Source organism: Stenella coeruleoalba, assembly GCF_951394435.1.
Source record: "Stenella coeruleoalba genome assembly, chromosome: 6".
In the NCBI taxonomy this organism is placed as follows: Eukaryota; Metazoa; Chordata; class Mammalia; order Artiodactyla; family Delphinidae; genus Stenella; species Stenella coeruleoalba.
In genome coordinates this window covers 34,919,597-34,942,837 of record NC_137151.1, presented here as the reverse complement: position 1 = coordinate 34,942,837, position 23,241 = coordinate 34,919,597, and the positions used below count along the sequence as shown (strand labels likewise).

At 44.8% G+C, this 23,241-nt stretch overlaps 2 protein-coding genes across 3 annotated transcripts in view; both read right to left on the bottom strand.

The window, feature by feature from the left end:
- The window catches only part of UBXN4 (UBX domain protein 4), a 34,251-nt gene extending 26,723 nt beyond the window's left edge, over positions 1–7,528 (bottom strand). Inside the window, exon 1 of one of the 2 annotated variants that reach the window (XM_079923457.1) lies at positions 6,980–7,528. In XM_079923457.1, the coding sequence (XP_079779583.1) occupies positions 6,980–7,061 (82 nt within the window). In that variant the 5' untranslated portion in view covers positions 7,062–7,528. The remainder of the gene's footprint in view (positions 1–6,979) is intronic. The other variant, XM_079923456.1, reaches the window with a different exon arrangement.
- A 13,053-nt stretch (positions 7,529–20,581) lies between these two features.
- The window catches only part of R3HDM1 (R3H domain containing 1), a 118,745-nt gene continuing 116,085 nt past the window's right edge, over positions 20,582–23,241 (bottom strand). The window contains exon 23 of the mRNA XM_079925243.1: positions 20,582–23,016. Coding sequence (XP_079781369.1) covers positions 23,003–23,016 — 14 coding nt within the window. The 3' untranslated portion in view covers positions 20,582–23,002. The remainder of the gene's footprint in view (positions 23,017–23,241) is intronic.

Genomic DNA, 23,241 nt, shown 5'->3' with positions numbered 1-23,241 from the left:
GTTTTGGACCTGTCTTTTGTTATAGGCATACTAATTATAAAAGTTACACTGATCCAAAACTAATTATGCTGACAGAATTCAGCACGGTGGCTACTTTGGTAGAGCTACTATTGACCGGGAAGGAGGATGAAGGAGGCTCTGGGGTCTTGGAAATATTTATATCTTTTTTTAAAAATTTTTATTTTATATTAGAGCATAGTTGATTAACAATGTTGTGTTAGTTTCAGGTCTACAGCAAAGTGATTCAGTTATACATATACATGGATCTATTCTTTTTCAAATTCTTTCCTCATTTAGGTTATTACAGAATATTGAGCAGAGTTCCCTGTGCTATACCATAGGTCCTTGTTGATTATCTATTTTAAATACAGTAGTGTGTACATGTCAATCCCAAACTCCCAATCTATCCCTACCCCCAGTTCCCCCTGGTAACCATAAATTCATTCTCTGTGAATCTGTTTCTATTTTGTAAATAAGTTCATTTGCATCATTTGTTTTCAGATTCCACATATAAGTAATATCGTATGATAGGAAATGTTTATATCTTATCTGATAGTTACACAAGTGTATTCATCTACAAAAATTCATCTAGTTGTTCACTGAATATATTTCATTTAATATACTGTATGCCATACCTCAGGGACAAAATGTTTCAAAAGTTATACCTATCAAGAGATTATTTCCATTTTAGACTTGTAATATCCAGATTTTGGCATAACCACTTATTGGTGGGCAAAGGGAAACTTACCTGAGTTAAGTCACCGAAAAATATTTCTGAGGTTAGCAGAGCTAAGTGCTTTTTCAAAGGTGAGCAACCTTTGCCAATTTATGCTTAAAAAGGCTTCAGGTCACATTTTTTGCTTTACAAAAATGAGATCTTTCTATACCTACTCTTTTGTAGGCCGCTTTCTTCCCATGTGTCTTCCCGCCTTCCCCAATTTAATCCACCCTTAGCCTTCCCCATTTCAGTTATCTGTTAATGGGTAACACCATCCTTTCAGTTCCCAGGCCAAAAAGTTTAGTTATTCTTGCCTTCAACTGACGGTATCTCCAAAATATATCCAGGGACTTCCCCGGCAGTCCAGTGGTTAAGACTCTGCACTTCCAGTGCAACGAGTGTGGGTTCGATCCCTGGTAGGGGAACTAATATCCCGCATGCTGTGTGGCACGGCCAAAAAATTTAATAATAATAATAATAATAAATATATATATATATATATTTTTTAAAGCACCTTTCTTTAAAAAGTCAGATCAGGGACTTCCCTGGCGGTCCAGTGGTTAGGACTCCACACTCTCACTGCCGAGGGCCAGGGTTCAATTTCAATCCCTGGTGGGGGAGCTGAGATCCCACCACAAACTGTACGGCACAGCCAAAAATAAAATAAAATTAAAAGTCAGATTACGTCAACCCTCTGATCAAAATTCTACAATAGCTCCCTATTTCCCTCAGAGTAAAAGCAAAAAGTCCTTACAAATGACCTCAGGCCTTCAGTTACCTCTCTGACCTCATTTCCTTTTATTTTTTTGCTGTCCCTTTCCTTCCTATCCCTTTCCTTTCTATTCCTCAAATATTAAAGACATTCTTTCCATAGGTCTGTGTACTAGCTGTTTCCTCAGCCTGCAATATTCTTCCCCCAGATACCTACATGGTTAACTCTCAACTCCCGTAAGTCCTTGCTCAAATATTATCTTCTCAATACAAACTTTCCCTAATCACTACTTTAAAATTAAACACTTCAGGGAGTTCCCTGGTGGTCCAGTGGTTAGGACTTGATGCTTTCACTGAGGGGACCCAGGTTCAATCCCTGGTGGGGGAACTACAATCCCACAAGTCGCACAGCATGGCAAAAAAATAAAATAAAATAAAATTACACACTTCAGATATTCCCAAAGCTCCCTCATTTCCTGCTTTTTTTTTCTGTAATGCTTATCACCTTCTAATAGACTATGCGTTTTACTTACTATGTTTACTGTTTATTGTCTGTCTCCCTGCACTAGAATGCATGTTCCATGAGAGCAAGGATTGTTTTCCTTTTTATTTACTGATATAACTCAAATGCCTACAACAGAACCTGGCCTACAGTAAAATACCTGGAATATAGCAGGCTCTCAGTAAGTATTTTGTGGAATGAACAGCTAAATTTCTGGTATAGTATCTTGGCATGCCTACAAAAACTTGACTAATGCTGCACAGTTAAAAACATTTTTTGTGAAATGAGATACAGGAATATTCAGTAATAAGGGGCTTGAGAAATCTGGCCACGGAAAAGTAGACAGGGACTAGAATGCACCCACAGACCAAGACCAAAAGAATGCCCATTAGCAGACCCCTAGATGTTGAAGCAGCAAACAGGAAAACTTTTATTTACAGTGAGATCATTCTGAGCACATCTTCAGACACTATGGGGTGAGGAGAGATGTAAAATTCCAAGTAAATGACAGGACTTTCAACCTAGAAAACAGCTATATAGGAACATTTTTACTAAACTTAGAGAAGGCTGTGAGGTGATAGGGATCTTTTTCATTCATTCTTTCTTTCATACGTTCACTATTTTATTCCACATTTACGTTGTGCTAGGCACTGAGCTACAAACTAAATATAAAACAAGTGAGATACTGTATGCCCTCAGTGGAGCTTAAAATCTAAAGATACAAAACAAAGTACTTGTTTGGTCACCCTCTCTGAGGTGATATTTAAGGTAAGACCTAAAGGATGCAAGAGCTGAGCCATGCCACAAGCCAGAAGAGTTCACTACACAGAAGGAATTTCCGTGTAGGGAAAGGTCTGTGTAATTAGGAGTCTTGTGAACAACAGGGCGCAGGAGACAAGACGAGACTGAAGAGTTAAGGGTCCAGAGATGACGCCCACACTTAGGTTTCTCCAACTGGATGTAAGGTGGTGCCATTTACTTAGAACACTGGGGGAAAACAAAACAGGTTCAAGCAGTAATACTTTTAGTCTTGAGAATCCTGTGAGGCATCCAAGTGGGGATGTCAAGTTGGTGCCTGGAAGGATGGATCTGCCACTTCTCAGGCCCATGTCCTTCACTCCCTCACCCATGCTGTACGACGTAGATAGGGTCTCAAGTGTTCCAACCCCACTAGCAATATCTGTCCATGAGTCAGGCTACTGCAGCAGCAGCTGCTTGACCAAAAGTGATGGAAGACTGAATGGAATTACATTAACTCAGCAAGAGTTATCTTAACACTGCTGGGTGGGATTATTAATCGCCAACTTCAGTACCTTTAGTTTCTTATTTTTAATCAAATTATGAACTATGCTGTGGAGTTAGGTGGGCCAAAGATTTTAGGAGAAAACATTACATCCTTGGTGGTATGAGCAGTATCCAAAAGAAAAGCCACTTAAAAGAATAGTACAGGGCTTCCCTGGTGGCGCAGTGGTTGAGAGCCCACCTGCCGATGCAGGGGACAAGGGTTCATGCCCCGGTCCGGGAAGATCCCACATGCCGCGGAGCGGCTGGGCCCGTGAGCCATGGCCGCTGAGCCTGCGTGTCCAGAGCCTGTGCTCCGCAACAGGAGAGGCCACAGCAGTGAGAGGCCCGCGTACCGCAAAAAAAAAAAAAAAAAAAAAAAAAAAAAAAAAAAGAATAGTACAAACTCTGAAGCAAAGAGCTGCAGACCCGACAATCAGTAACTCCAACCTAGAAAAACTCAACTGGTCAAAACCTAAAGGGTTTTTTAGTCTATTTTAACCAAAAAAAGAGGCATGAAATAGTGTCTGTCAGTCACGGAGATTTTAGCCAACTAGCAACACTAGTCAGTGAACCCACACCTCTACTTCAGAATCCTTGTCAGATTATTCTGTCTTCCCAAGAATAGAATCAAAATCTTCAGTTTGATTTCTTTCAACTTACACAGCTATAATACTTTGAAAATCCTTGTTAACTCGTTGACTTAACTAGTAGTAATCTCTCTAATCTCTTAACATCAATCCTACATATTCTTTAATTCATCCATGAAAATTTCAGTAAAATATAAACAATCTACCTAAAATGCTTCCCACTTGAGTGGTTATATGAAGCAAAGATTACCCTTAAGACCACTCCTTCCAACTATAAAGACTCCTTCCAACTATTATATCTTTTTAATTTTCAGTGAGTTGGTACATTACTATCGAGGTCTCAGACCTAAGAAAATCATGAGTTCTGGCTGTATTCTTCAAAGTCAAGAACAGAGGTCTAAGCAATCTATAAGTGTTGCAGTTTCATGACTCCACTGTCTACATACTCCTGGAGGGACACTAATCCTACCTAATCTTGGAGATTAACTTCCTAAAACTCTAGAAAAACCAACAGTATTTTCAATGAGTCAAAGGACTGACTCCTTCGGCAGATTGCTAACAGTCCTCCTGCAAACACTCAACAGTCACTGATACCCTAAAAGCATACGACAGGGCTTCCCTGGTGGCGCAGTGGTTAAGAATCCGCCTGCCAATGCAGGGGACACGGGTTCAAGCCGTGGTCGGGGAAGATGCCACATGCCGCGGAGCAACTAAGCCCGTGCGCCACAACTACTCAGCCTGCACTCTAGAGCCCTCAAGCCACAACTACTGAAGCTCCTGTGCCTAGAGCCCATGCTCCACAACAAGAGAAGCCACCACAATGAGAAGCCCGTGCACCGCAACGAAGAGTAGTCCCAGCTCACCACAACTAGAGAAGGCCTGAGCACAGCAACGAAGACCCAATGCAGCCAAAGATAAATAAAATAAATAAATGTATAAAAGAAAAAAATAAATAAAAGCATAAGATACATGCTCATCAGTAAAAAGTTAATTGAAGAATGTATGTATTATATATACACACAAAGCCCCAAAAATCTATAACTTTATTTTTCTATTGTAATAATTAGCACTACTGTTTCCAAATGGGTTTCCAAATATGTGTTAATTAAATCTAGCATTTCTTCTTTCAAATAAACTGGTTAGCCCAGGAGTGCCTTCTAGGAACCTTTGGACACTATCAAATGTGTTTTCAAAAAAAAAAAAAAAAAATGTGTTTTCTGTTTACAAATATGACTACCATAATCCTAGATTTCCTGATTTCTACACCAATTTCAATAACTACCTAAATTCTACTACTGTTCAGCTTTTTTCTTGAGAAATAAAGAAGACACTCTTTTTTTTGGAAGCTGCTAAAAAAAAAATCTGTCAAGACAAGATATAAATCCTTTTTGTGACACTGGTGTATGTCATTTAACCACCGTGGATGTAAGTTCCCTCGTCTATAAAATGGGCATAATAAGCCCTGTTCTACCAACTGCCAGAATCAACTGAGATTATATATGAAAAACACAACTTAAAATGTCATTAAAACTATTACTGTACTCTTAATAAGCATACTAAGTATCATTAATTTTCCTTTCCCTTTTTTTAAAAATAAATCAGAACTACTTTTTTTAAATAAATGTATTTATTTATTTTTGGCTGCGCTTCATCTTCATTGCTGCGCGCGGGCTTTCTCCAGTTACAAAGAGCGGGGACTACTCTTCTTTGCGGTGCAAGGGCTTCTCATTGCGGTGGCTTCTCGTTGCATACCATAGGCCCTAGGCGTGTGGGCTTCAGTAGTTGTGGCTTGCGGGCTCTAGAGCACAGGCTCAGTAGTTGTGGCACACGGACTTAGCTGCTCCGCGGCATGTGACATCTTCCCAGACCAGGGATGGAGCCTGTGTCCCCTGCACTGGCAGGCAGATTCCTAACGACTGTGCCACCAGGGAAGCCCTCCTTTCCCTTTTAATCCACTTATTTCCTTACAAGTTTACCGCAGTTACTTATTTATGTGACATATAACTCTAAAAAAGCGTAAGAGAATGTAAACTACTCCAGCTCTTCTAATTAACAACACTGGGCTTACATCTTACATTTTAGCATAATTTAAAACAATTCAAAATTCCCAAATTTAATGTTAAATTAAACTCATATTCCAGCAACTTGCTCTTCACCGCAATGCATAAAGTTATAGGGCTATTATTACCTAGCCTTCCAAGTCATGAGTTAATGATGAATAAACCGTTACTAAACACAAATAGTTGAAATAATACACCTCAAATTAACGTAGTCACAAACACTGATTTGGTTCATGTAATGAGGACCAGCAAAACCTCACAGAAGCAAAGGTTTACGGTAAATCTAGAAGATTTCAGTAATAAAATACGGAGCAAAATAACCCAGAGCAACACGGCGTAAATGAGTTAGTACAGCTTCTGAAACTGTAGCTATGAGACTAGGAAGACAACAAAAAGAACCAAGGCTGGTATGTCTACTTCTTCTAAACAAATGGTTTTTTAAAAAAAATCAACTTGCAAGAAAGTAATTATTCCACATTAGATTCACCACTCCCATATCACTGTAAAAAAAAAAATCAAACCTATATAGACCTCAAAAGTTTGCGTTTCAGGAACATACGAAAGCCAGTAACCGTGAACATCAGGTGCTTTCTCTTTGTTGATTACCGATGACACAGCTTTCTTCCTGACAGCCCACAACTAATTACAAGTAAAACTGCCTGCCTAATGGCCCGGCTCTCTTCCCACCTACACACTAACTACACGGGCGTTAAAGCCTCCCCAAGTGGATTCTCGGGGTCAGAGCGCCCTACCAGGGGGGCCCGGGAGGCGGCGGTGGCGTCAGTGTACGCGCGGGGTCAGGCTCGGCGGGGCGCTGCGGGCTGAGCTGCGAGGGCCTGCTCCACCCGTCCCCTCGCCCCGCGCAGTGAGGTGACCGTGGGGCTCGGCGCGCTTTGGGAGCGAGGCCGGGGCCGTGCCTCCCGCCAGGGGCCGGGAGAAGCGGGCGGTGGGGGGGCCAAGCCCGGTGCGCTCCAAACGGACGGGGGAGGAGCTGAGACGCCAGGGAGACGGGCAGCCCGGGCCTCTCGGCGTCCGGAGGAAAGGCTGGGGGCCCCTGGGATTAGAGGTAGGCCGGAGGGGGTGTCCCGGCCACGTCTCGCGCCCTCGCCTCCTTCACCTGCCACGAACACCACGAAGACCGCGCCGCTCCTCTTGGCCGACGCGATGGCAGCCGGAATGGCGCCCTGGAACCACAGCATCGCTGCCCTCGGGCACAGGCGCTCGCTCGGTGTGTAGTCGCCTCGGTCCCGGAGCTGGCCCCGCCCTCTCCGTCGTTGGGCCCCGCGGCCCGCCTCCGGCTCCGCACCGGCGCGCAAGCCCGTCAGCGGCCCCCAGGACGCGCGCAAGCGCGCAAGCCGAGGCGCGCCCCGCGACACATGACGCCACGCGTCGCCGTCGGCACCGCGCCCCCGTGCCTCGTCTCGTTGGCAAGTCGGTGCGTGCGGGCGCCCGCGAGGCCGCAGGCCCTGCAGTCGCGGAAGTGGAAGGAGGCAGCGGAAAGGATGACTAATCGCTAAGTGGCGGCGGCGGCGGCGCCTTCCTGAGGCATGACGGGAATTGTAGTCTTCTTAGGCTTGGCTCCTTTAATGTGGGAAATGTCACTGTGGTTTCCCGGGCACGGCTAAGGGGGCAGCAGTGAGAACCACTTCACAATCTATAAAGAGGAGAAGTGGCGCTAGTCACCGGGAGATGCCATTCTCGGCATTACTGAGACCTTAAATGTGGAGGAAATCATCCCCGCCTCGGGTGGAACCCTGCGTAGTGGGACCATGTAATTGTGTATTATGATTAGTGGTCATTGTGCGATAGGATGGGTGTCTCTCGGTATAGAACTAAACGGGCTTTGTAGGGATTTACTGCAAGGCTTTGATTTCTATTGGACTTAATTTATCAGCTCAACCTTGAAGAAAAGAACCACAGTAGTCACCTTCTGTAATACCGTACAGCCCGTGTACCTGAGGGGAGGTATTGGTTGAACGCAGACCTTGAGTAATTTCATTGTGGTTGGTTAGAGATCATTCCAAATCGCAAAACGCTTAGCTACGCTGTTGCCACAGCTGCTTTCAAAAGTCAAAAGCAGAGAATAGATAATGATGTATTTTCCAGCTACTTTTCAAGGTAATACAAAAGAGAAGAATAGATAAGTTTGTTTACGATGACAGAGTACTGTGATCAAGATAGGGCACTTTGTGGTTGGTTGCCATTAAAATGAAAACTGTTCATACTTAATACTTTCTTGAAATTACATGGTCTCTATTAACTATTGGCTAAAGCCTTGTATGGTTTATTTAAAGTTGCATACGCTATTATATTAGACATCCTACATCATTAAATTTCTCTTACAGCAGTACAGTCATTTAACAATCCTTGCAGGGTTAAGGAGGAGCTACATCTGAAAATATACCTTTCCTACAAATATTTAACCTAAAAATAGCTAACATTCTTTCCGATTTTTTTTTTTTTTTTTTTTTTTTTTTTGGCTGCACTGGGTCTTCGTTGCTCCGCACGGGCTTTCTCTAGTTGCGGTGAACGGGGGCTACTCTTCGTTGCACTGCGCGGGCTTCTCACTGTAGTGGTTTCTCTCGTTGCGGAGCACGAGCTCTAGGCGCGCCGGGCTTCAGTAGTTGCAGCACACAGGTTCAGTAGTTGCAGCACTCGGGCTCTAGATGTGCAGGCTTCAGTAGTTGTGGCACGCAGGCTCAGTAGTTGTGGCGCATGGACTTAGTTGCTCCGCGGCCTGTGGGATCTTCCCGGATCAGGGATCGAACTCTTGTTCCCTGCATTGGCAGGCGGATTCTTAACCACTGTGCCACCAGGGAAGTCCCTCTTTCTGATTTTTATTTACACTTTTCCAACCAGGCCTCTCATACAGTGTTATTATAAACCGAAATATAATGCTGATTACAGACAGTTGCTGCTTACATAGGACACCATGCCTCAGGAAGAATTAGAGTTAATCTTCAACGTCAACTTTAAATGGATTCCTTGTGATTCCATCAACATATATATCCTTTTGGTAGAGCAATGTCTTTATTTCTAACGTTAGAATTAATATTAGAAGAATCATTCATAGCCTTTCACTCATTCATCAACTATTTATTGCTCATCTGCTACGAACTAGGCATTGTACCTGGCATTGATAAGAAGGTGAGGCAGTCAGACAAAGGCCCTGCCTTTGTGACTGCACAGTCTAAAGAGGAAGACAAGTGATGATGCATGCCACAAGAGGGGAAATTCTGAGTGCTTCAGAAATGTGATGATGTGACCCGACATGGGTAGCAGGGTTAGAAAAGACGTTTCTGAGGAGATGGCATGTGAGGGGAAATCTAGCTAGGTGAAGGAGAAGACCATTCGAGATAGAGGAAACAGCAGTGTGAAGGCTCCGAACGAAGCAAATGAGAAAGCACCCTTGAAGAACTGAAAAATGTCCAGTGTGACTAGAACATACAAAGAGTTGTATGGTGTAAATGAGGCTGGAAAGATAGCAAGGTTAGCTCATCCAGGGCCTTGGAAGTCATGTTAAGGATTGCAGACATTTTTCTAAGAATTGTAGAAAACCATTTTAAACTGAGGAGTTACACATAAGATGTGTGTTTTTAATATGCAGCTATGCTGCAGTTTTAGTGGATTGTATTGGAAGTGGAAAGGGTGAAAGTGAAGAGACTGGTTAAGAACCCAGAAGTGGGTGCTTTTGAGAATTCTGGAAGCAGACCCAATAGGTTTTGTTGATCAATTAGCTATGGAATTTGAGGAAGGAGGAGTCAAGAAGAGATCTTGGGTTTCTGTTTTGAGAAACTGTATAGAAGATGGTAGTGTGATAGGGACCACTGAAGGAAGAGCAGGTAGGTGGGGACGTGGGCATGAAGATGTGAGTTCAATATTATTAGCCATGTGTTTGGAGTGCTGGAGAGACAGCAGGAGGAGATGTTAAGTAGGCAGATAGATGTCAGGTTGGGAGCTCAGAAAACTGTTCTTACCGCGAGATAGGAATGTGAGATTTCTCTACATACAGGGGATAATTGAAGCTCTGGAGGATGTTCTCACTTACGGTGTGTGCAAAATGAGGTAAGACAGAGTTATGACGGAGGTCTTAAGACCTCCGACATCTATAGCGTTGTGTAGGAAAGTACAAACCAGTAACAGAGACTTAGGAAAGGTATGGGGGTATGTTGAGGGGGGAGGGGGAGAATGGGAGCTTGTGATACCAAAGAAGCCAAGGGTAGAAAGATTTTTGAGAAGGGAGTGGGAAGCCGCTGTGTTGAATGCTGCTCTCAGGTCAAGTTAAATAAGATTTTTGAATGTCCATTGTTTTTAGCAATATGAAGGTGATTATCAACTTAGCAAGAGGGGTTTTGATGGGTTCTTCTGTGTGGAAGCCAGATGGCAATGGGTTGAAGAGTAAAGGGAGATAGGGAGGGGGTGTCAGTAATTGTGAAGAGAAGGAGGAAGAAAGGACATTAGCTGGACAGGGATTTGGACTGAGAAAAACAGTTTTAAAGATTGGAGAAACTTGTACCCTATCAAGTATTGATGGAAAGGAGCTAGTCTTGGAGAGATTGAATACACAGGAAACAGGGAGGCCCCTAGGAAGATGAGAGGGAATATGTGATATATGGCAAATTCTGCTAATAGCCCACCCAACAATCATGCTTCTACCACGCCCCCCATTTTTCTTTGCTGGCAGAGTTTCCCCACTGAGAGGGAAACTGCTAGATACCTGGTTTTTTTTTTTTTGTTTTTTTTTTTGTGGTATGCAGTCCTGTCACTGTTGTGGCCTCTCCCGTTGCAGAGCACAGGCCCCGGACGCGCAGGCTCAGCAGCCATGGCTCACGGGCCCAGCCGCTCCGCGGCATGTGGGATCCTCCCGGACTAGGGCACGAACCCGTGTCCCCTGCATCGGCAGGCGGACTCTCAACCACTGCGCCACCAGGGAAGCCCCTAGATACCTGTTTTTTTCAACCTCCTCTTAGAGCCAGTAGGACTTCGTGGGAAGTGGGGATTGGGGTGGAGGCAGTTCTAGGAGAAGTTTTCCTTAAAAAAGAGACACATGGAAGAAAGCACAACCCTTCTCCGTGTGCCTATGCTACCTGGTACTGCTATGGCTAGAGGAACGACATTGCCAACTCTCTGAGAATGGTAGAATGGAACATGGAAAGCACCCGTGTCTGTGATGACTCAAGTCCTGTCTTGTGGGAGAACAACTGTCCTCATAGGTTAGGCTATTCTGTAAGTTGGATATTGCTTCTTGTAATCACCACCATTCTAAACAAACTGGGATGGGATCCAGAGCACAGGCAGACAGAAGAGATACCCTTTCCATATTAACAGGAAGAAGAGTGGAAAAATAACTTTGGACATAAAGAAGCTTATAAGTTTCAGGACAGTAAGTTGAGGAAGTTTTCATCCAAATGCTGGACCCTATGAAGGAGAGGTCACTTGCTGAGAGTGATGGGGAAGGTAAGGAAATTGGCGCCTTGAAGTTCGGAGCAACGTCTGAAATAATATTGAGGAGTGTTGAAAGGCAAGGGCCGAGGGAAACAGTGTGCCAGGCAGTGCTGAGGGCCCAGTGAGATTGGTGGCCCCAACTTTTCCCAGTTGTGTGATTTTCTTCAGTGATCACTCAGTTCCTGGGGTACAAGCGCTGAGGATGTGGAGACTTGAATTTACATAGGGCCTAGACAGCACGAGAAAGGACAAAGGAACAAGGGAATTGAGGAGATTAGCAAGAGTGAGTGATGTGATGGACCAGGGAATCTAAGCTGAGTACGAAGGCAAGTGAGTGCAGAAAGGAGACCATGGATACCAAAAATAAGTCAGGTTGGGGGCAGGCAATGGCCTGGAGGGCAAGGAGTAGGCAAGAGACTCGTCAGCAATATGGGATTTTATTTTAATTCTATTCATTTATTTTTTGGCCACGCCGCGCGGCTTGCGGGATCTTAGATCCCTGACCAGTGCTCCCAGCAGTGGAAGCGCAGAGTCCTAACCACTGGACCGCCAGGGAAGTCCCCAGCAATATGGGATTTTAAAATGATCAATCTTCTGGGTGCGAGGGAAAAACAAACCTAGTCAGGAATTATAGAAATTCCTGATTTCTTTGCCATTCTTGAGCTTAGAAGTCCAATATTGTCGAATTCAATGAGAAGTATCCCTTACTGAATCAACATGCCCTTCTTTCTTCCGTCACAGAGAGTGAAACTAGAGCGTCCTCCCTTTACTCTGTGTGCAACCAGCCACAGCAATCTGTCAGTTCCTTTATGTTATCTGAAATCCTTTCCATTTCAATGTAGTGAAAAAACAAAACAAAACAAAAAAAGTGGGCTTCCCTGGTGGCTGAGAGTCCGCCTGCCGATGCAGGGGACACGGGTTCGTGCCCCGGTCCGGGAGGATCCCACATGCCACGGAGCGCCTGGGCCCGTGAGCCGTGGCCGCTGAGCCTGCGCGTCCGGAGCCTGTGCTCCGCAACGGGAGAGGCCACAACAGTGAGAGGCCCGAGTACCGCAAAAAAAACCAAACAAACAAACAAAAAAATCAATGTAGTGGATGCTATGCTGCCCCGCCCAAAGCCCCACTTCACAGCCATGGTGCTCGCTCCGCCAGCTGCTGGGACGTCGGCTGCTGAAGGCTCTAAACCGCGTCCTTCTCTGAGAGTTGCGCTCAGGTGAGGGCACAAAGGCCTGGGACGCTTGCCTCATTAGGCTTCTGGAGAGCCTCCAGTCTCCAGCCGTCCCCCTGGGATTACCCTAAGCCTCTGTTACCTCTGCATTTTACCAGGGTTGTTACGGATGTAATTTACTCACTGACAAACTCCCCGCAAGCAGATCTTCTCTCAGTCACGGAACCCAAATGAGGCAGAACCCCAGTCGCCTGAAAGACTCATTCAGCTTTCCTCACTGCTCTTTCTGCTTTCTTTCCAGGGCATCCCACAAAATGATGTCACAGCCAACTTCCCTGCCCTCCCCGCCCCCATATTATTTTCAGCATTTTTGTTCAGCTTAAAAATCCTTACTAGCTCTGTAGTACCTCTAAAGTACAAATTCTGTAGCTCAACGTTCAAAATCCTCTACAACTTGGCTCCAACACTGCTTTTCCAACATTCGTTCTTCTACTTCCCCACCTGACCTCTCTGGGCCAACCAGACTATTCTATCCACTGTCTATCCAGGCCATGTTCCTTGCCATCTCTGCTTTTGTTCATTGGTTCCTCTTGCATGGAACTCTCTCCTTTCTCTCAGTCAACACATATTTGAGTGCCCACAGGGGACAGGCTGTAGGCCAGGAGCTTGGAAGAGAAATATTGGTTGACTGAAAGATATTATCTTTGCCCTCAAAAAGCTTACAGTCTAGCCACTGGGAGAAACCGATCCGTAAATAGGTGACCATAATACGTCGGTTTGGGTAAAATGAAAGAACCATGTATAGGGTATTAGAGAGAGGGAGGGAGGGACAGGGATGGCCTTTTGGAGGAAGTGGCATCAGCCCTGTTTTTCAAATGGACCTGAATCACTGATGGAAATTATAGCTCAATTTTACAGTCAGACCTGCTGAGCAGAAGCTCGTTTATTGGTGTGCAGCTGGCAACCTGTGAAATGAGTTATGTCCCGTTCTTTTCTGTTCTTTTCCAAGCCCACCACTCCACCTCGTTCTAGAGATAAAAGGCTTCCCATGAGCTGGGTTCCAAGGATTTATGGGCTTCTTCGGTGCAGAAAGATGGGCCTCACTGCCATGAGCTCTTCTCTGAGGGACGGTAGATGCCGGGCCTGTTCCCAGGTCCGGAGGCAGTGAAGATGAAGACCACTGCCGGTTGGTGTGTCTCTGACCATTGGGAGAACCCCAGCCCAACAGCCTGACCCACCTGCTTGGCTCCAGTGTGAGTTCTCAAAGTCCAGCTTCTTGTCACCACAGACAGACAGGTGGTTCACAGTCGTTCTGGGCTGAGATGGGGAACCCTCCCAGTTGGCTGACCATGAATTCTCTGGCTTTCTACCTCTCCAATCTGTCAGTTCTCCTCTGTGACCCATTCCTATGTGCTGCTTCAGGTTTGCCGACGGAGTTCCTGTGGCCCTTTACCCAGCACGGGGGCAAACCACGGTGGCTGCTGTGTCACCAAGCTGCTCAGTGCCAGCTTCCGTCTAAGAGCCTGGAAGACAGCTGGTCAGGGAAAGTGGCACATCTGGAGTACAGTTTCTCATGGCCGTTCTATCCTGTGAATATTTTATTTTATATATATATTTAAATTCCTGGGTTTATGCTTTTTTTCCTCCAAAAGATGAAAAGCAGCAGCTCTACTTAGTTTTCTTTTCCCCACAATGCCTTGCGTCCTTTGCAGACTGAATGAGTTTTTAGGGTCATGAGGTTAAAGGTTCCCCACTACAAAGGTTTTATTTCAATTTGCACAGATTTATTTCATGAGGTTAAAGGTTCCCCACTACAAAGGTTTTATTTCAATTTGCACAGATAAAAACCCATCACAAACTGAATTCTTAACTCTGGTCACTCAAATGTATTCCAATATTCATAGGAAGGTGGAAGGTTCAGTGCCAGACTTTACCATTGCTTGAAAAGGAAAGCAAACTGTATTTCTTACTGAAGCTTGACATGTAAATCCCACACCACGCTTTAAAAAAAAAAAAAAGACATTTTTTTGTTCCGTAGAAACTTGCACCTGTTTACCACCAGAGGAGGCTGTATGACTTACATATTGCAAAGCTACTTATATAAAAAACATGTAAAGGAAAAAAATAGTCTCTGTTCTTGCTTTTTCATGAGTGAAAAAGGGGAAGCGTAAAAAAAGTAAGTTGCTTATGGAAGGCATACTCACTCACCTATAGACCAAGAAGAAGATAATTTAGTTACTGTACGAGGCTTATAGATGCACATGAAATTTAAAAAGGAAAGAAGAGGGACTTCCCTGGTGGTCCAGTGGTTAAGAATCTGCCTTCCAATGCAGGGGACGTGGGTTTGATCCCTGGCTGGGGCACTAATATCCCACATGCCGTGGAGCAACTAAGCCCTCAACTAGAGAGCCCGTGTGCTGCACCCTACAGAACCCCACAACTAGAGAGAAGCCTGCGCGCCACAACAAAGAACCTGTGCGCTACAAAGAAAGATCCCGTGATCCCACGTGCTGCGACTAAGACCCGACACAGACAAAAATTAAAAAACAAATAAATATAAAAAAAAGGGAAGAAGAAATATTTGAATATGTTGTAAGCTTCACTCACAACAATCAAATTTTCATAAGTAAAGACAGGGTGGCACTCCTCTCTCGCTTCTCCTATAGATCCAGGTGAATAAGACAAATAAAAAATGGCAGTCAAGGGACTTCCCTGGTGGTCCAGCACTTAAGACTCCAAGCTTCCACTGTGGTGGGGGAGCGGGTTCGATCCCTGGTCAGGGAACTAAGATCCCACATGCCACATGGTGCGGCCAAAAAACAAAACAAAACAAAAAAAATGGCAATCAACACAGACATAGAGAGTAGATTTGTGGTTTCTAAAGGGGAGGGGGTGGGGGAGGGATGGACTGGGAGTTTGGGATCAGCAGATGCAAACTATTATATAGAGAATGGATAAGATGCAACATCTGGATAAGATGCAATGGATAAGATGCAACAAGGTCCTACTGTATAGCACAGGGAGCCATCCTGTGATAAACCATAATGGAAAAGAATATGAAAAAGAATGTATATATATATATACATATATATGTATAACTGAATCATTTTGCTGTACAGCAGAAATTAACACAACATTGTAAATCAACTATACTTCAATAAAATAATTTTTTTTAAAAAATGGCAGTCATTACTTTGGCAAGGCTTAAAGCAGTAACGTAAGCAGTTAAGCCCATGAACCCTGGAGTCAGCTGCCTGTTTCAGGTATACAGCCAACACTCACTAGCTGTGTGACCCTAGGCAAATTTCCTCACCTCTCTGATACTTCAGTTGCCTCGCTGTAAACTGAGATAATAATAGAATTTACCTTTCAGGGCTACTGTGATGATTAAATAGGAACCCTTGTAAGTGTTTAGCAAGTGCTTGGCACGTGATAATTAACTGCTTTACAAATGTTAGGTATTATTTCTCCCTGCCTGCCAAAACTGTGCTTGAGAAAAATATACATGTGCCTCTCAGGATTCAAAGCTTTTGACTCAGCCAGATCATTTCTTCATTTAATCACGAGACAAATATTTACTGAGAAAGGCACTGGTGGGAGCTGGGGATGTATTAGTAAACAAAAGCCATAGATGTTTTTCCTGCCCTGAAGATTACATACTGATGGGTAGAAAAATATTAAGGAACTAACTGGCCAATTACTCATATAATTACCATTGTGATTAATGCTTTGAAGAGAAAGTACAGGATATTATTAGAGGTATTACTGGCAGAAGTGACTTAGTCTGGAAGACTGAATTAAGGAGCTCTGGAGGAAGAGCAGGCTATCTGAAGGAAGAAATACTTGAGGTGGGATGTGAAGTGTGAGTACAAATGAACAGAAATTGGAGGGTAGCGGGGGAAGAATAAATGTTCCAGGCAGAGGGTAAATTACACGTGGGAAAAAAACAATCCTCATATTTCAGTGGCTAAACCCAAGAAAGGTTTATTTCTCATTCACTTCACGTACGAATGTCAGTCAGAGGCATAAGGGGGTGGTTGTGCGAGGGGTTTTGCCCCATCCAGTCGTTAAGAACTCTTGAATCCTCCCATTAGTGGCTCTTCCTTTTCCTGGCATCCCGGAGATCTCCCTGACATCCTATACGTGCAGCCAACAAGCAAATTTCAATGTCTACATATCACCTGGAGATCAGGTTAAAAACACAGATTCTGGGCTTCCCTGGTGGCGCAGTGGTTAAGGATCCGCCTGCCAATGCAGGAGACGTGGGTTTGAGCCCTGTTCGGGGAAGATCCCATGTGCCGTGGAGCAACTAAGCCCGTGCGCCACAACTACTGAGCCTGCGCCCTAGAGCCCACGAGCCACAACTACTGAGCCTGCACTATAGAGCCCGTGCGCCACAACTACTAAGCCTGTGCCCTAGAGCCTTCAAGCCACAGCTACTGAAGCCCGTGCGCCTAGAGCCCATGCTCCACAACAACAGAAGCCACCGCAATGAGAACCCACGCACAGCAACGAAGACCCAACGCAGCCATAAATAAATAAATTAAAAAAAAAACAACAACCACCACCACCACCACCAAAAAAAACACACAGATTCTGATTCAAGTTGGTCTGGGGGTGGATATGAGATTCTGCATGTGTATCAAGCTGTCTGGTGATACTGACCACTGCCTGGTTTCTAGCCCCCCCACTCTGATTAGCAAGAGCAGGGAGAATCTCTTAGAAGGTGTTGGGGCCAAGCACAGAGGGGCATGCATCATTTCTACTTAAATTTCACTGGCCAAAACTCAGACACATGGCGCATCTAGGTGCAGGGGCTGGAAAACCTAGTCTGACAACGTGCCAAGGAAGAGAGACGTCCACCTCCTACCACAGTTTGCTGAAACACTAACCAACCTCTGCCACAGATGGGGAGAATCCCAGTGTCTGGCAGAAGATCACCACTTTACAGAACCCAGAGACAAGACAGCATGGCATGTTCGAGGAACTTAGGGAAGTCCAGTGTGACTAGAACCTAGGCAGGGAGAAGGCAAGTGCCAAGTAAGCCTGGAGACGTAGGTAGGCAAGGGTCAGAGCATGCAAGACCCGGGAAGTGATAAAGATTTTGGACAGTGAAAAGTCATGTGGCTAGTGCAACCGAGGAACTGAATTGCTATTTTATTTAATTTTAATTAATAAATTTAATAAATTTACTAGCTACATGTGGCTTGTAGCTACCATTTTGGATAGCACAGCTTCAGGAATTGGAATAAAATGTTTACGTGGGAAGATAACCAACAACACTTCACTTGACAGTATAGGATCAAAACAAAATAAGTCACATAGTACAGTATACACTATGTTATACTGCAGGATAGAAGAGATTGCAGATGAAGACAGTTTATCCTGATATTGAGAGTCCCTGCATCCAGCCATACCCGAAGCATCTATCCCTCATCTTTTCAATTACAGTGAGCCAATAAATTCCCTTGGTTACTTGAACCCCTTTGAGTTGGGTTTTTATAACTTTAAGCACTATAAACAGTACAGTGTCTACATGTAAGCGTTCAAGAAGCATCAGATGTTATTTATTTATTTTTTTTGTGGTACGTGGGCCTCTCACTGCCGTGGCCTCTCCCGTTGCGGAGCACAGGCTCCGGACGTGCAGGCTCAGCGGCCATGGCTCACGGGCCCAGCCACTCCAGGGCATGTGGGATCTTCCCGGACTGGGGCACGAACCCGTGTCCCCTGCATTGGCAGGCGGACTCTCAACCACTGCGCCACCAGGGAAGCCCCCAGATGTTATTTTTATCTCAGTAGACTTGAGTAACCAGGTAAAATCCCAAATGGAGTCCTGACAGGTAGAAGATAATAGCGCAAACAGCAGAATCCACTCCAGCCAGTTTAAACAGAAAAGTAATTAATTCAAGGTTACCTGCTCACAGACCCTCAGGAAGATGAGACTGAGCAGTTTTGAAATCTCCTGGGATTGCACACAAGAACAATCCAACTATGGATACAACGAGGAATTCTGTGTAGAGCCTGCTTCCTCCCCTGTTCTCTTCCTAATCAGATTCTTCCGGATGTGAGGGTGGCTGGTGGAGCCCCAGATTGCACGTCCGGATCACAGCTTTTCTGAGCAAAAGTGAACTTGAGAATTGAGTCATCCCAGCTGCTCTTTGGGGGTAGAAAGACTTGTAATGTGGGATTTGCCCAAATATAGGAAGGGTATTTAAAAGGTCTAAATCTGACAGATGACCACAAAGGATGATGATGTCTTGGTGAAAGTGGAATGTAGGATAATGTAGACAACAATTGAAGAGGAATAGCTCAAGGATATATTGTATTGATGTGACATTGCAGGGGCCCAAATTGAGTGTTTTGTTGGCTTTTGCCGAGTTATTTGAATAAGCTTTTTCCGTTTTTTCATGTGGGGTTAATAAAGCTAGTGATACGCCCCAGATGTATGTATGATTCCCAACTACTTGTGAGTTTTCTCATAAACAAGATTAATAATAACCTCCTTCTCCCAGGAGATCAATGCAAGTCCCAGCTCTAGCCATGTGGTTTGAGTTATTTATCTGAAAATAGGAATGCCTTAGTGCTTTGCTACTTAAAGTGTGGTCAAAGTACCAGCAGCATCATCGACTTTTGCAATCTCAAGCCCCACCCCAGACCTACTGAATCAAGATCTGCACTTTAACCAGATTTCCCAGGGGACTCATATGCACATTTTATTCCACTTCCTCATGTGACCAACCAGCCCATCTCTGAAGACCAGCCCCTACCTCGCCCCAGCCCCAGCCATTAAGGAACTAAGCTAAGTGCCAAGATAGCCAGAGCAGGGCATGTGAATCATGTTTCTGTTCCAGTTCCCTCCCATCTCCTGACAGCTCTTAGGGGAAGAGGTCCAGACCAGATTAATAACCAGGATTCTCCTGATTCTCTCTCTCAAACAGTCAACAAATATTTGTTGAACAACTAATGGGTACTTGGGAATACAGCCACAAGCAAGGTAAGATCTTTGATCTCATGGAATTTGTATTCTAGTAGTACAGACAAAATAAACAAAAGATCTGATAGTGATGATAAGCAGAAAATTGAGATAAAGTGATTGTGTTTGGGTGGCTACATTAGACTGGGTGGCTCATAAAGGCTTTTCTGCTGAAGTGACATTTATATGAAAGATAAAGGTGCTGGTCAAGAACAGAGCATTCCAAAAAAGAGGGAAAGAACAAGCACAAATGTCCTGGGGTGACATAAGATCAGAGATGTAGGCAGGGCCAGATTGCGTTTTGTAAACCAAGATATTTTAATAATAGGAGGTCACTGAGGGATTTGGGGCATGGGAAATGACGTAAGTTGATTATCTTTTAGATCATTCTGGCTCTGTGAAGATATGGGAACAAGAGTGGAAGCTGCGAGACCGGTTAGGAAGGCCATTTCAGCTCAACACAGGATGATGACAGCTTGGACCAGGGTGGTGGTAATGAAGATGAAGAGAATCCTCAGTATCCTGAGGGAAACTTCAGGATTTGGTTTGGAGGCAAAGTCAGTGGGGACTTTTTTTAACTTTTTTTTTTTTGTCTGCGCTGTGTGGCTTGCGGGATCTTAGTTCCCCGACCACGGATGGAACCCGTGCCCCATGCAGTGGAAGCATGAAACCTTAACCTCTGGATGGCCAGGGAAGTCCCTCAATGGGGATTTTTATTGGGTATTTGTGCTTGTGGTAAATTGTTTCCAAAGATGACTGCAACCATTATCTTCCATCCTACATGCCTTTTTGTCACTTCTCTCATCAAGAGGTAGGGTTTATTTCCTCTGCTGTGAGTTGACCCTATGACTTTATTTGGTTGTGCCAGGTCTTAGTTGCGGCTCGCTGGCTCCTTAGTTGTGGCATGCGAACTCTTAGTTGCAGCATGCACGTGGGATCTAGTTCTCTGACCAGGGATCGAACCCAGGCCCCCTGCGTTGGGAGCACAGTCTTAACCACTGCACCACCAGGGAAGTCCCAACCCTATGACTTTTTAAAACGACATCTGGGACTCCCGGACTGTTACCCCAAAACTGGGTTTGCCTCTTGGTGCGTGTCCAGCCAAAAGACACAACCAAGACAAAGACTGGGAGAAGGAAGGATTTATTATTGCAGCAAATAAAGAGAACACCAGGGATCTTTCCCAAAGCAGTGTCTCCCCAAACAGTAAAATTGGGTACGTTTTAAGCTAAGGGTACATACATATTCGTGAAAGGGCTTGTGCAGAGAAGAATTCAGCACAGACAGAACTGGGGCAAAGGTTGACTGAAGTCATGAAGGTCAGGAAAGGTCAACATCATCATTCCATCCTCCACCTGGGTGGGAGCCTTACTTCCTGCAGAACTCAAAGATATGTTTCAGATTGCTAGGTACATCCCTTGAAGAGGAACTAGGACTCTATTTTATCACTGAACTATTCTTTTTCTCTTTTTTTTTTAAAGATTTAATTTTATTTTTGGCTACGTTGGGTCTTTCTTGCTGCGAGCAGACGTGAGCGGGCTTTCTCTAGCTGTGGTGAGGGGGGGGCTACTCTTCGTTGCGGTGCGCGGGCTTCTCCTTGCTGTGGCTTCTCTTGTTGCGGAGCACGGGCTCTAGGCGTGCGGGCTTCAGTAGTTGTGGCTCGCGGGCTCAGGAGCTGTGGCTTGTGGGCTGTAGAGTGCAGGCTCGGTAGTTGTGGTGCACGGCTTAGTTGCTCCGTGGGATGTGGGATCTTCCTGGACCAGGGATCGAACCTGTGTCCCTTGCACTGGCAGGTGGATTCTCATCCACTGTGCCACCAGGGAAGCCCCTGAACTATTGTTTCTTGACTGCTTTTCCTTTGTTTATGCATCATCTCTTGGGTTCCAGTTGATCTAGTGGTTGAGTGCTGGACAGGGGGGTTGAAATTCTGCAAGACAGCTCAATAAAGTGCTCAGGCTATCTTTACCATTGAAATAGAACTGGGAGTCTTTACTGATTTATTATCTTTGCTACTGTCACTTCTCTTGCCTGTTAACAGTTTGTTCTTTTGTTTCCTTAAGATCGTTATTACTGAGACCTGTTCAAGGGCAAGCATTGTGGCCAGGTTTACATCAAAAATGGCTTAGGCCAAAATGGCTTCTCTTTTGTCAAGAAAGCCATGCTGGTTGTCTTTCTCCAGGGACCCCCTACCCTGTCTGCTTACAAGACCAGGTTTTAAGAGGCCTTTAATTATTCCGTCACAGAAAAAGAAACAAATCCTGCCATCTGCAACAACATGAATGAACCTTAAGGAAGTTATGCTAAGTGAAGTAGGTCAGAGAAAGACAAATACTGTCTGATCTCACTTACATGTAGAATCTAAAAAAACCCTGAATTTATAGAAATGGAGAATAGATTGGTGGTTGCCAGGAATGGGGTTGGGAGGAATGGGGGAAGGAAGTCACAGGGTACAAACTTCCAGTTGTAAGGTGAGTAAGTTCTGGGGAGTCAATGTACAGCATGGTGACTTATTTATAAAGTCCAGGCCATGACGCTGGAGAAAGCTATGTGGACAGAGATGCCTTGGAGGATGAGATACCTCGAGAAGAGAGCGTCCACATGGAGAACTGAGGCATGGAGCCCAGACATGTGAGTCCACTTTGGAACTTCCAGCCTAGCTCAGCTGATAGCAGGTGGAGAAGGGCCAAGCTGTCCTCGTTGAGCCTGACCCATAGGATTGGTGCTTTAAACCACTAAATTTGGGTGATTTGTTAAGCAGCAAGAGAGAACTGAAACAATGCTGTGTTTTTTGTTTGTTTGTTTTTTTGGGGGGGGCTAATGTAGCTGATGATTTATCTATTTCAATGCTTCCCCCTGCAAAGAACCAACATCTTCAGTTTTCTGATTAGGTCCTACAGTCTTTTCCTTACACTCCTCCAATACTTTTATGCTGGTGAAATCAAACCAAAATGAATCCAAGTGTAGACACTAAAGGGGAAAATGACTTACACATATGCAAAATGCAGCCGGAGCACATGTGGCCAAGGGGAAAATGACTTACACATATGCAAAATGCAGCTGGAGCACATGTGGCCATGGGGGTAGATTAAAAAGGGCTGCTGTGTCTGCCTGTTTCTCAGGCTGTTGAGGACTATAGGCTGAATGAGTGCACCTAAGTCTCTGGTTCTCTTTTAGCATCAGCTCATAAAGGCTGTGAGAATTCCAAGCAACACAGGGCCTGCTTTGAACCCTGCCACCTTCACGCTAGCGCAACACTGGTCACTAGTAGAAGATAGAATCTGTGCTCATTGCCTTTAAAGACAATACATACCACATGTCATTATCTGCTGGGCAGGCAGGAGACTGGGAATGTGGGGATCTAGCCGCCTTCACACAGGCCCTGTGGCTGGCCTCTGCTGGTTTTACACTCGCATTTTTTCTGCTGCTGATGATGTGGAGAACCCAACTCTCTCTGCTTCCCGAGGTAGCTGTGGATGTGCTGGCTTGACTCTTCCCAAGCCACTCTGGCACTGTGGGCTCTATTGAGACCTGTAGGTTTCCACACTATTCACAGGTCACAGGTCCCTCCCTGGTGGAATAAAAAAAAAAAACAAACCAATTTCTTAGCTTGGGGGAGGGTTCAGATCCCTACTTTGTTGTCAGCTCAGATGACAAGCTAATTCTTTTAAATTACTGTTGGCAAACACACTTTGTACTCCAGATTCACAAAAACATACCCAATATATCCATGTTCTTTGTGGACCAAAGGCTTAAAAACCCGTAAGCCAGGACTTCACCGGTTCGAGCCCTGGGC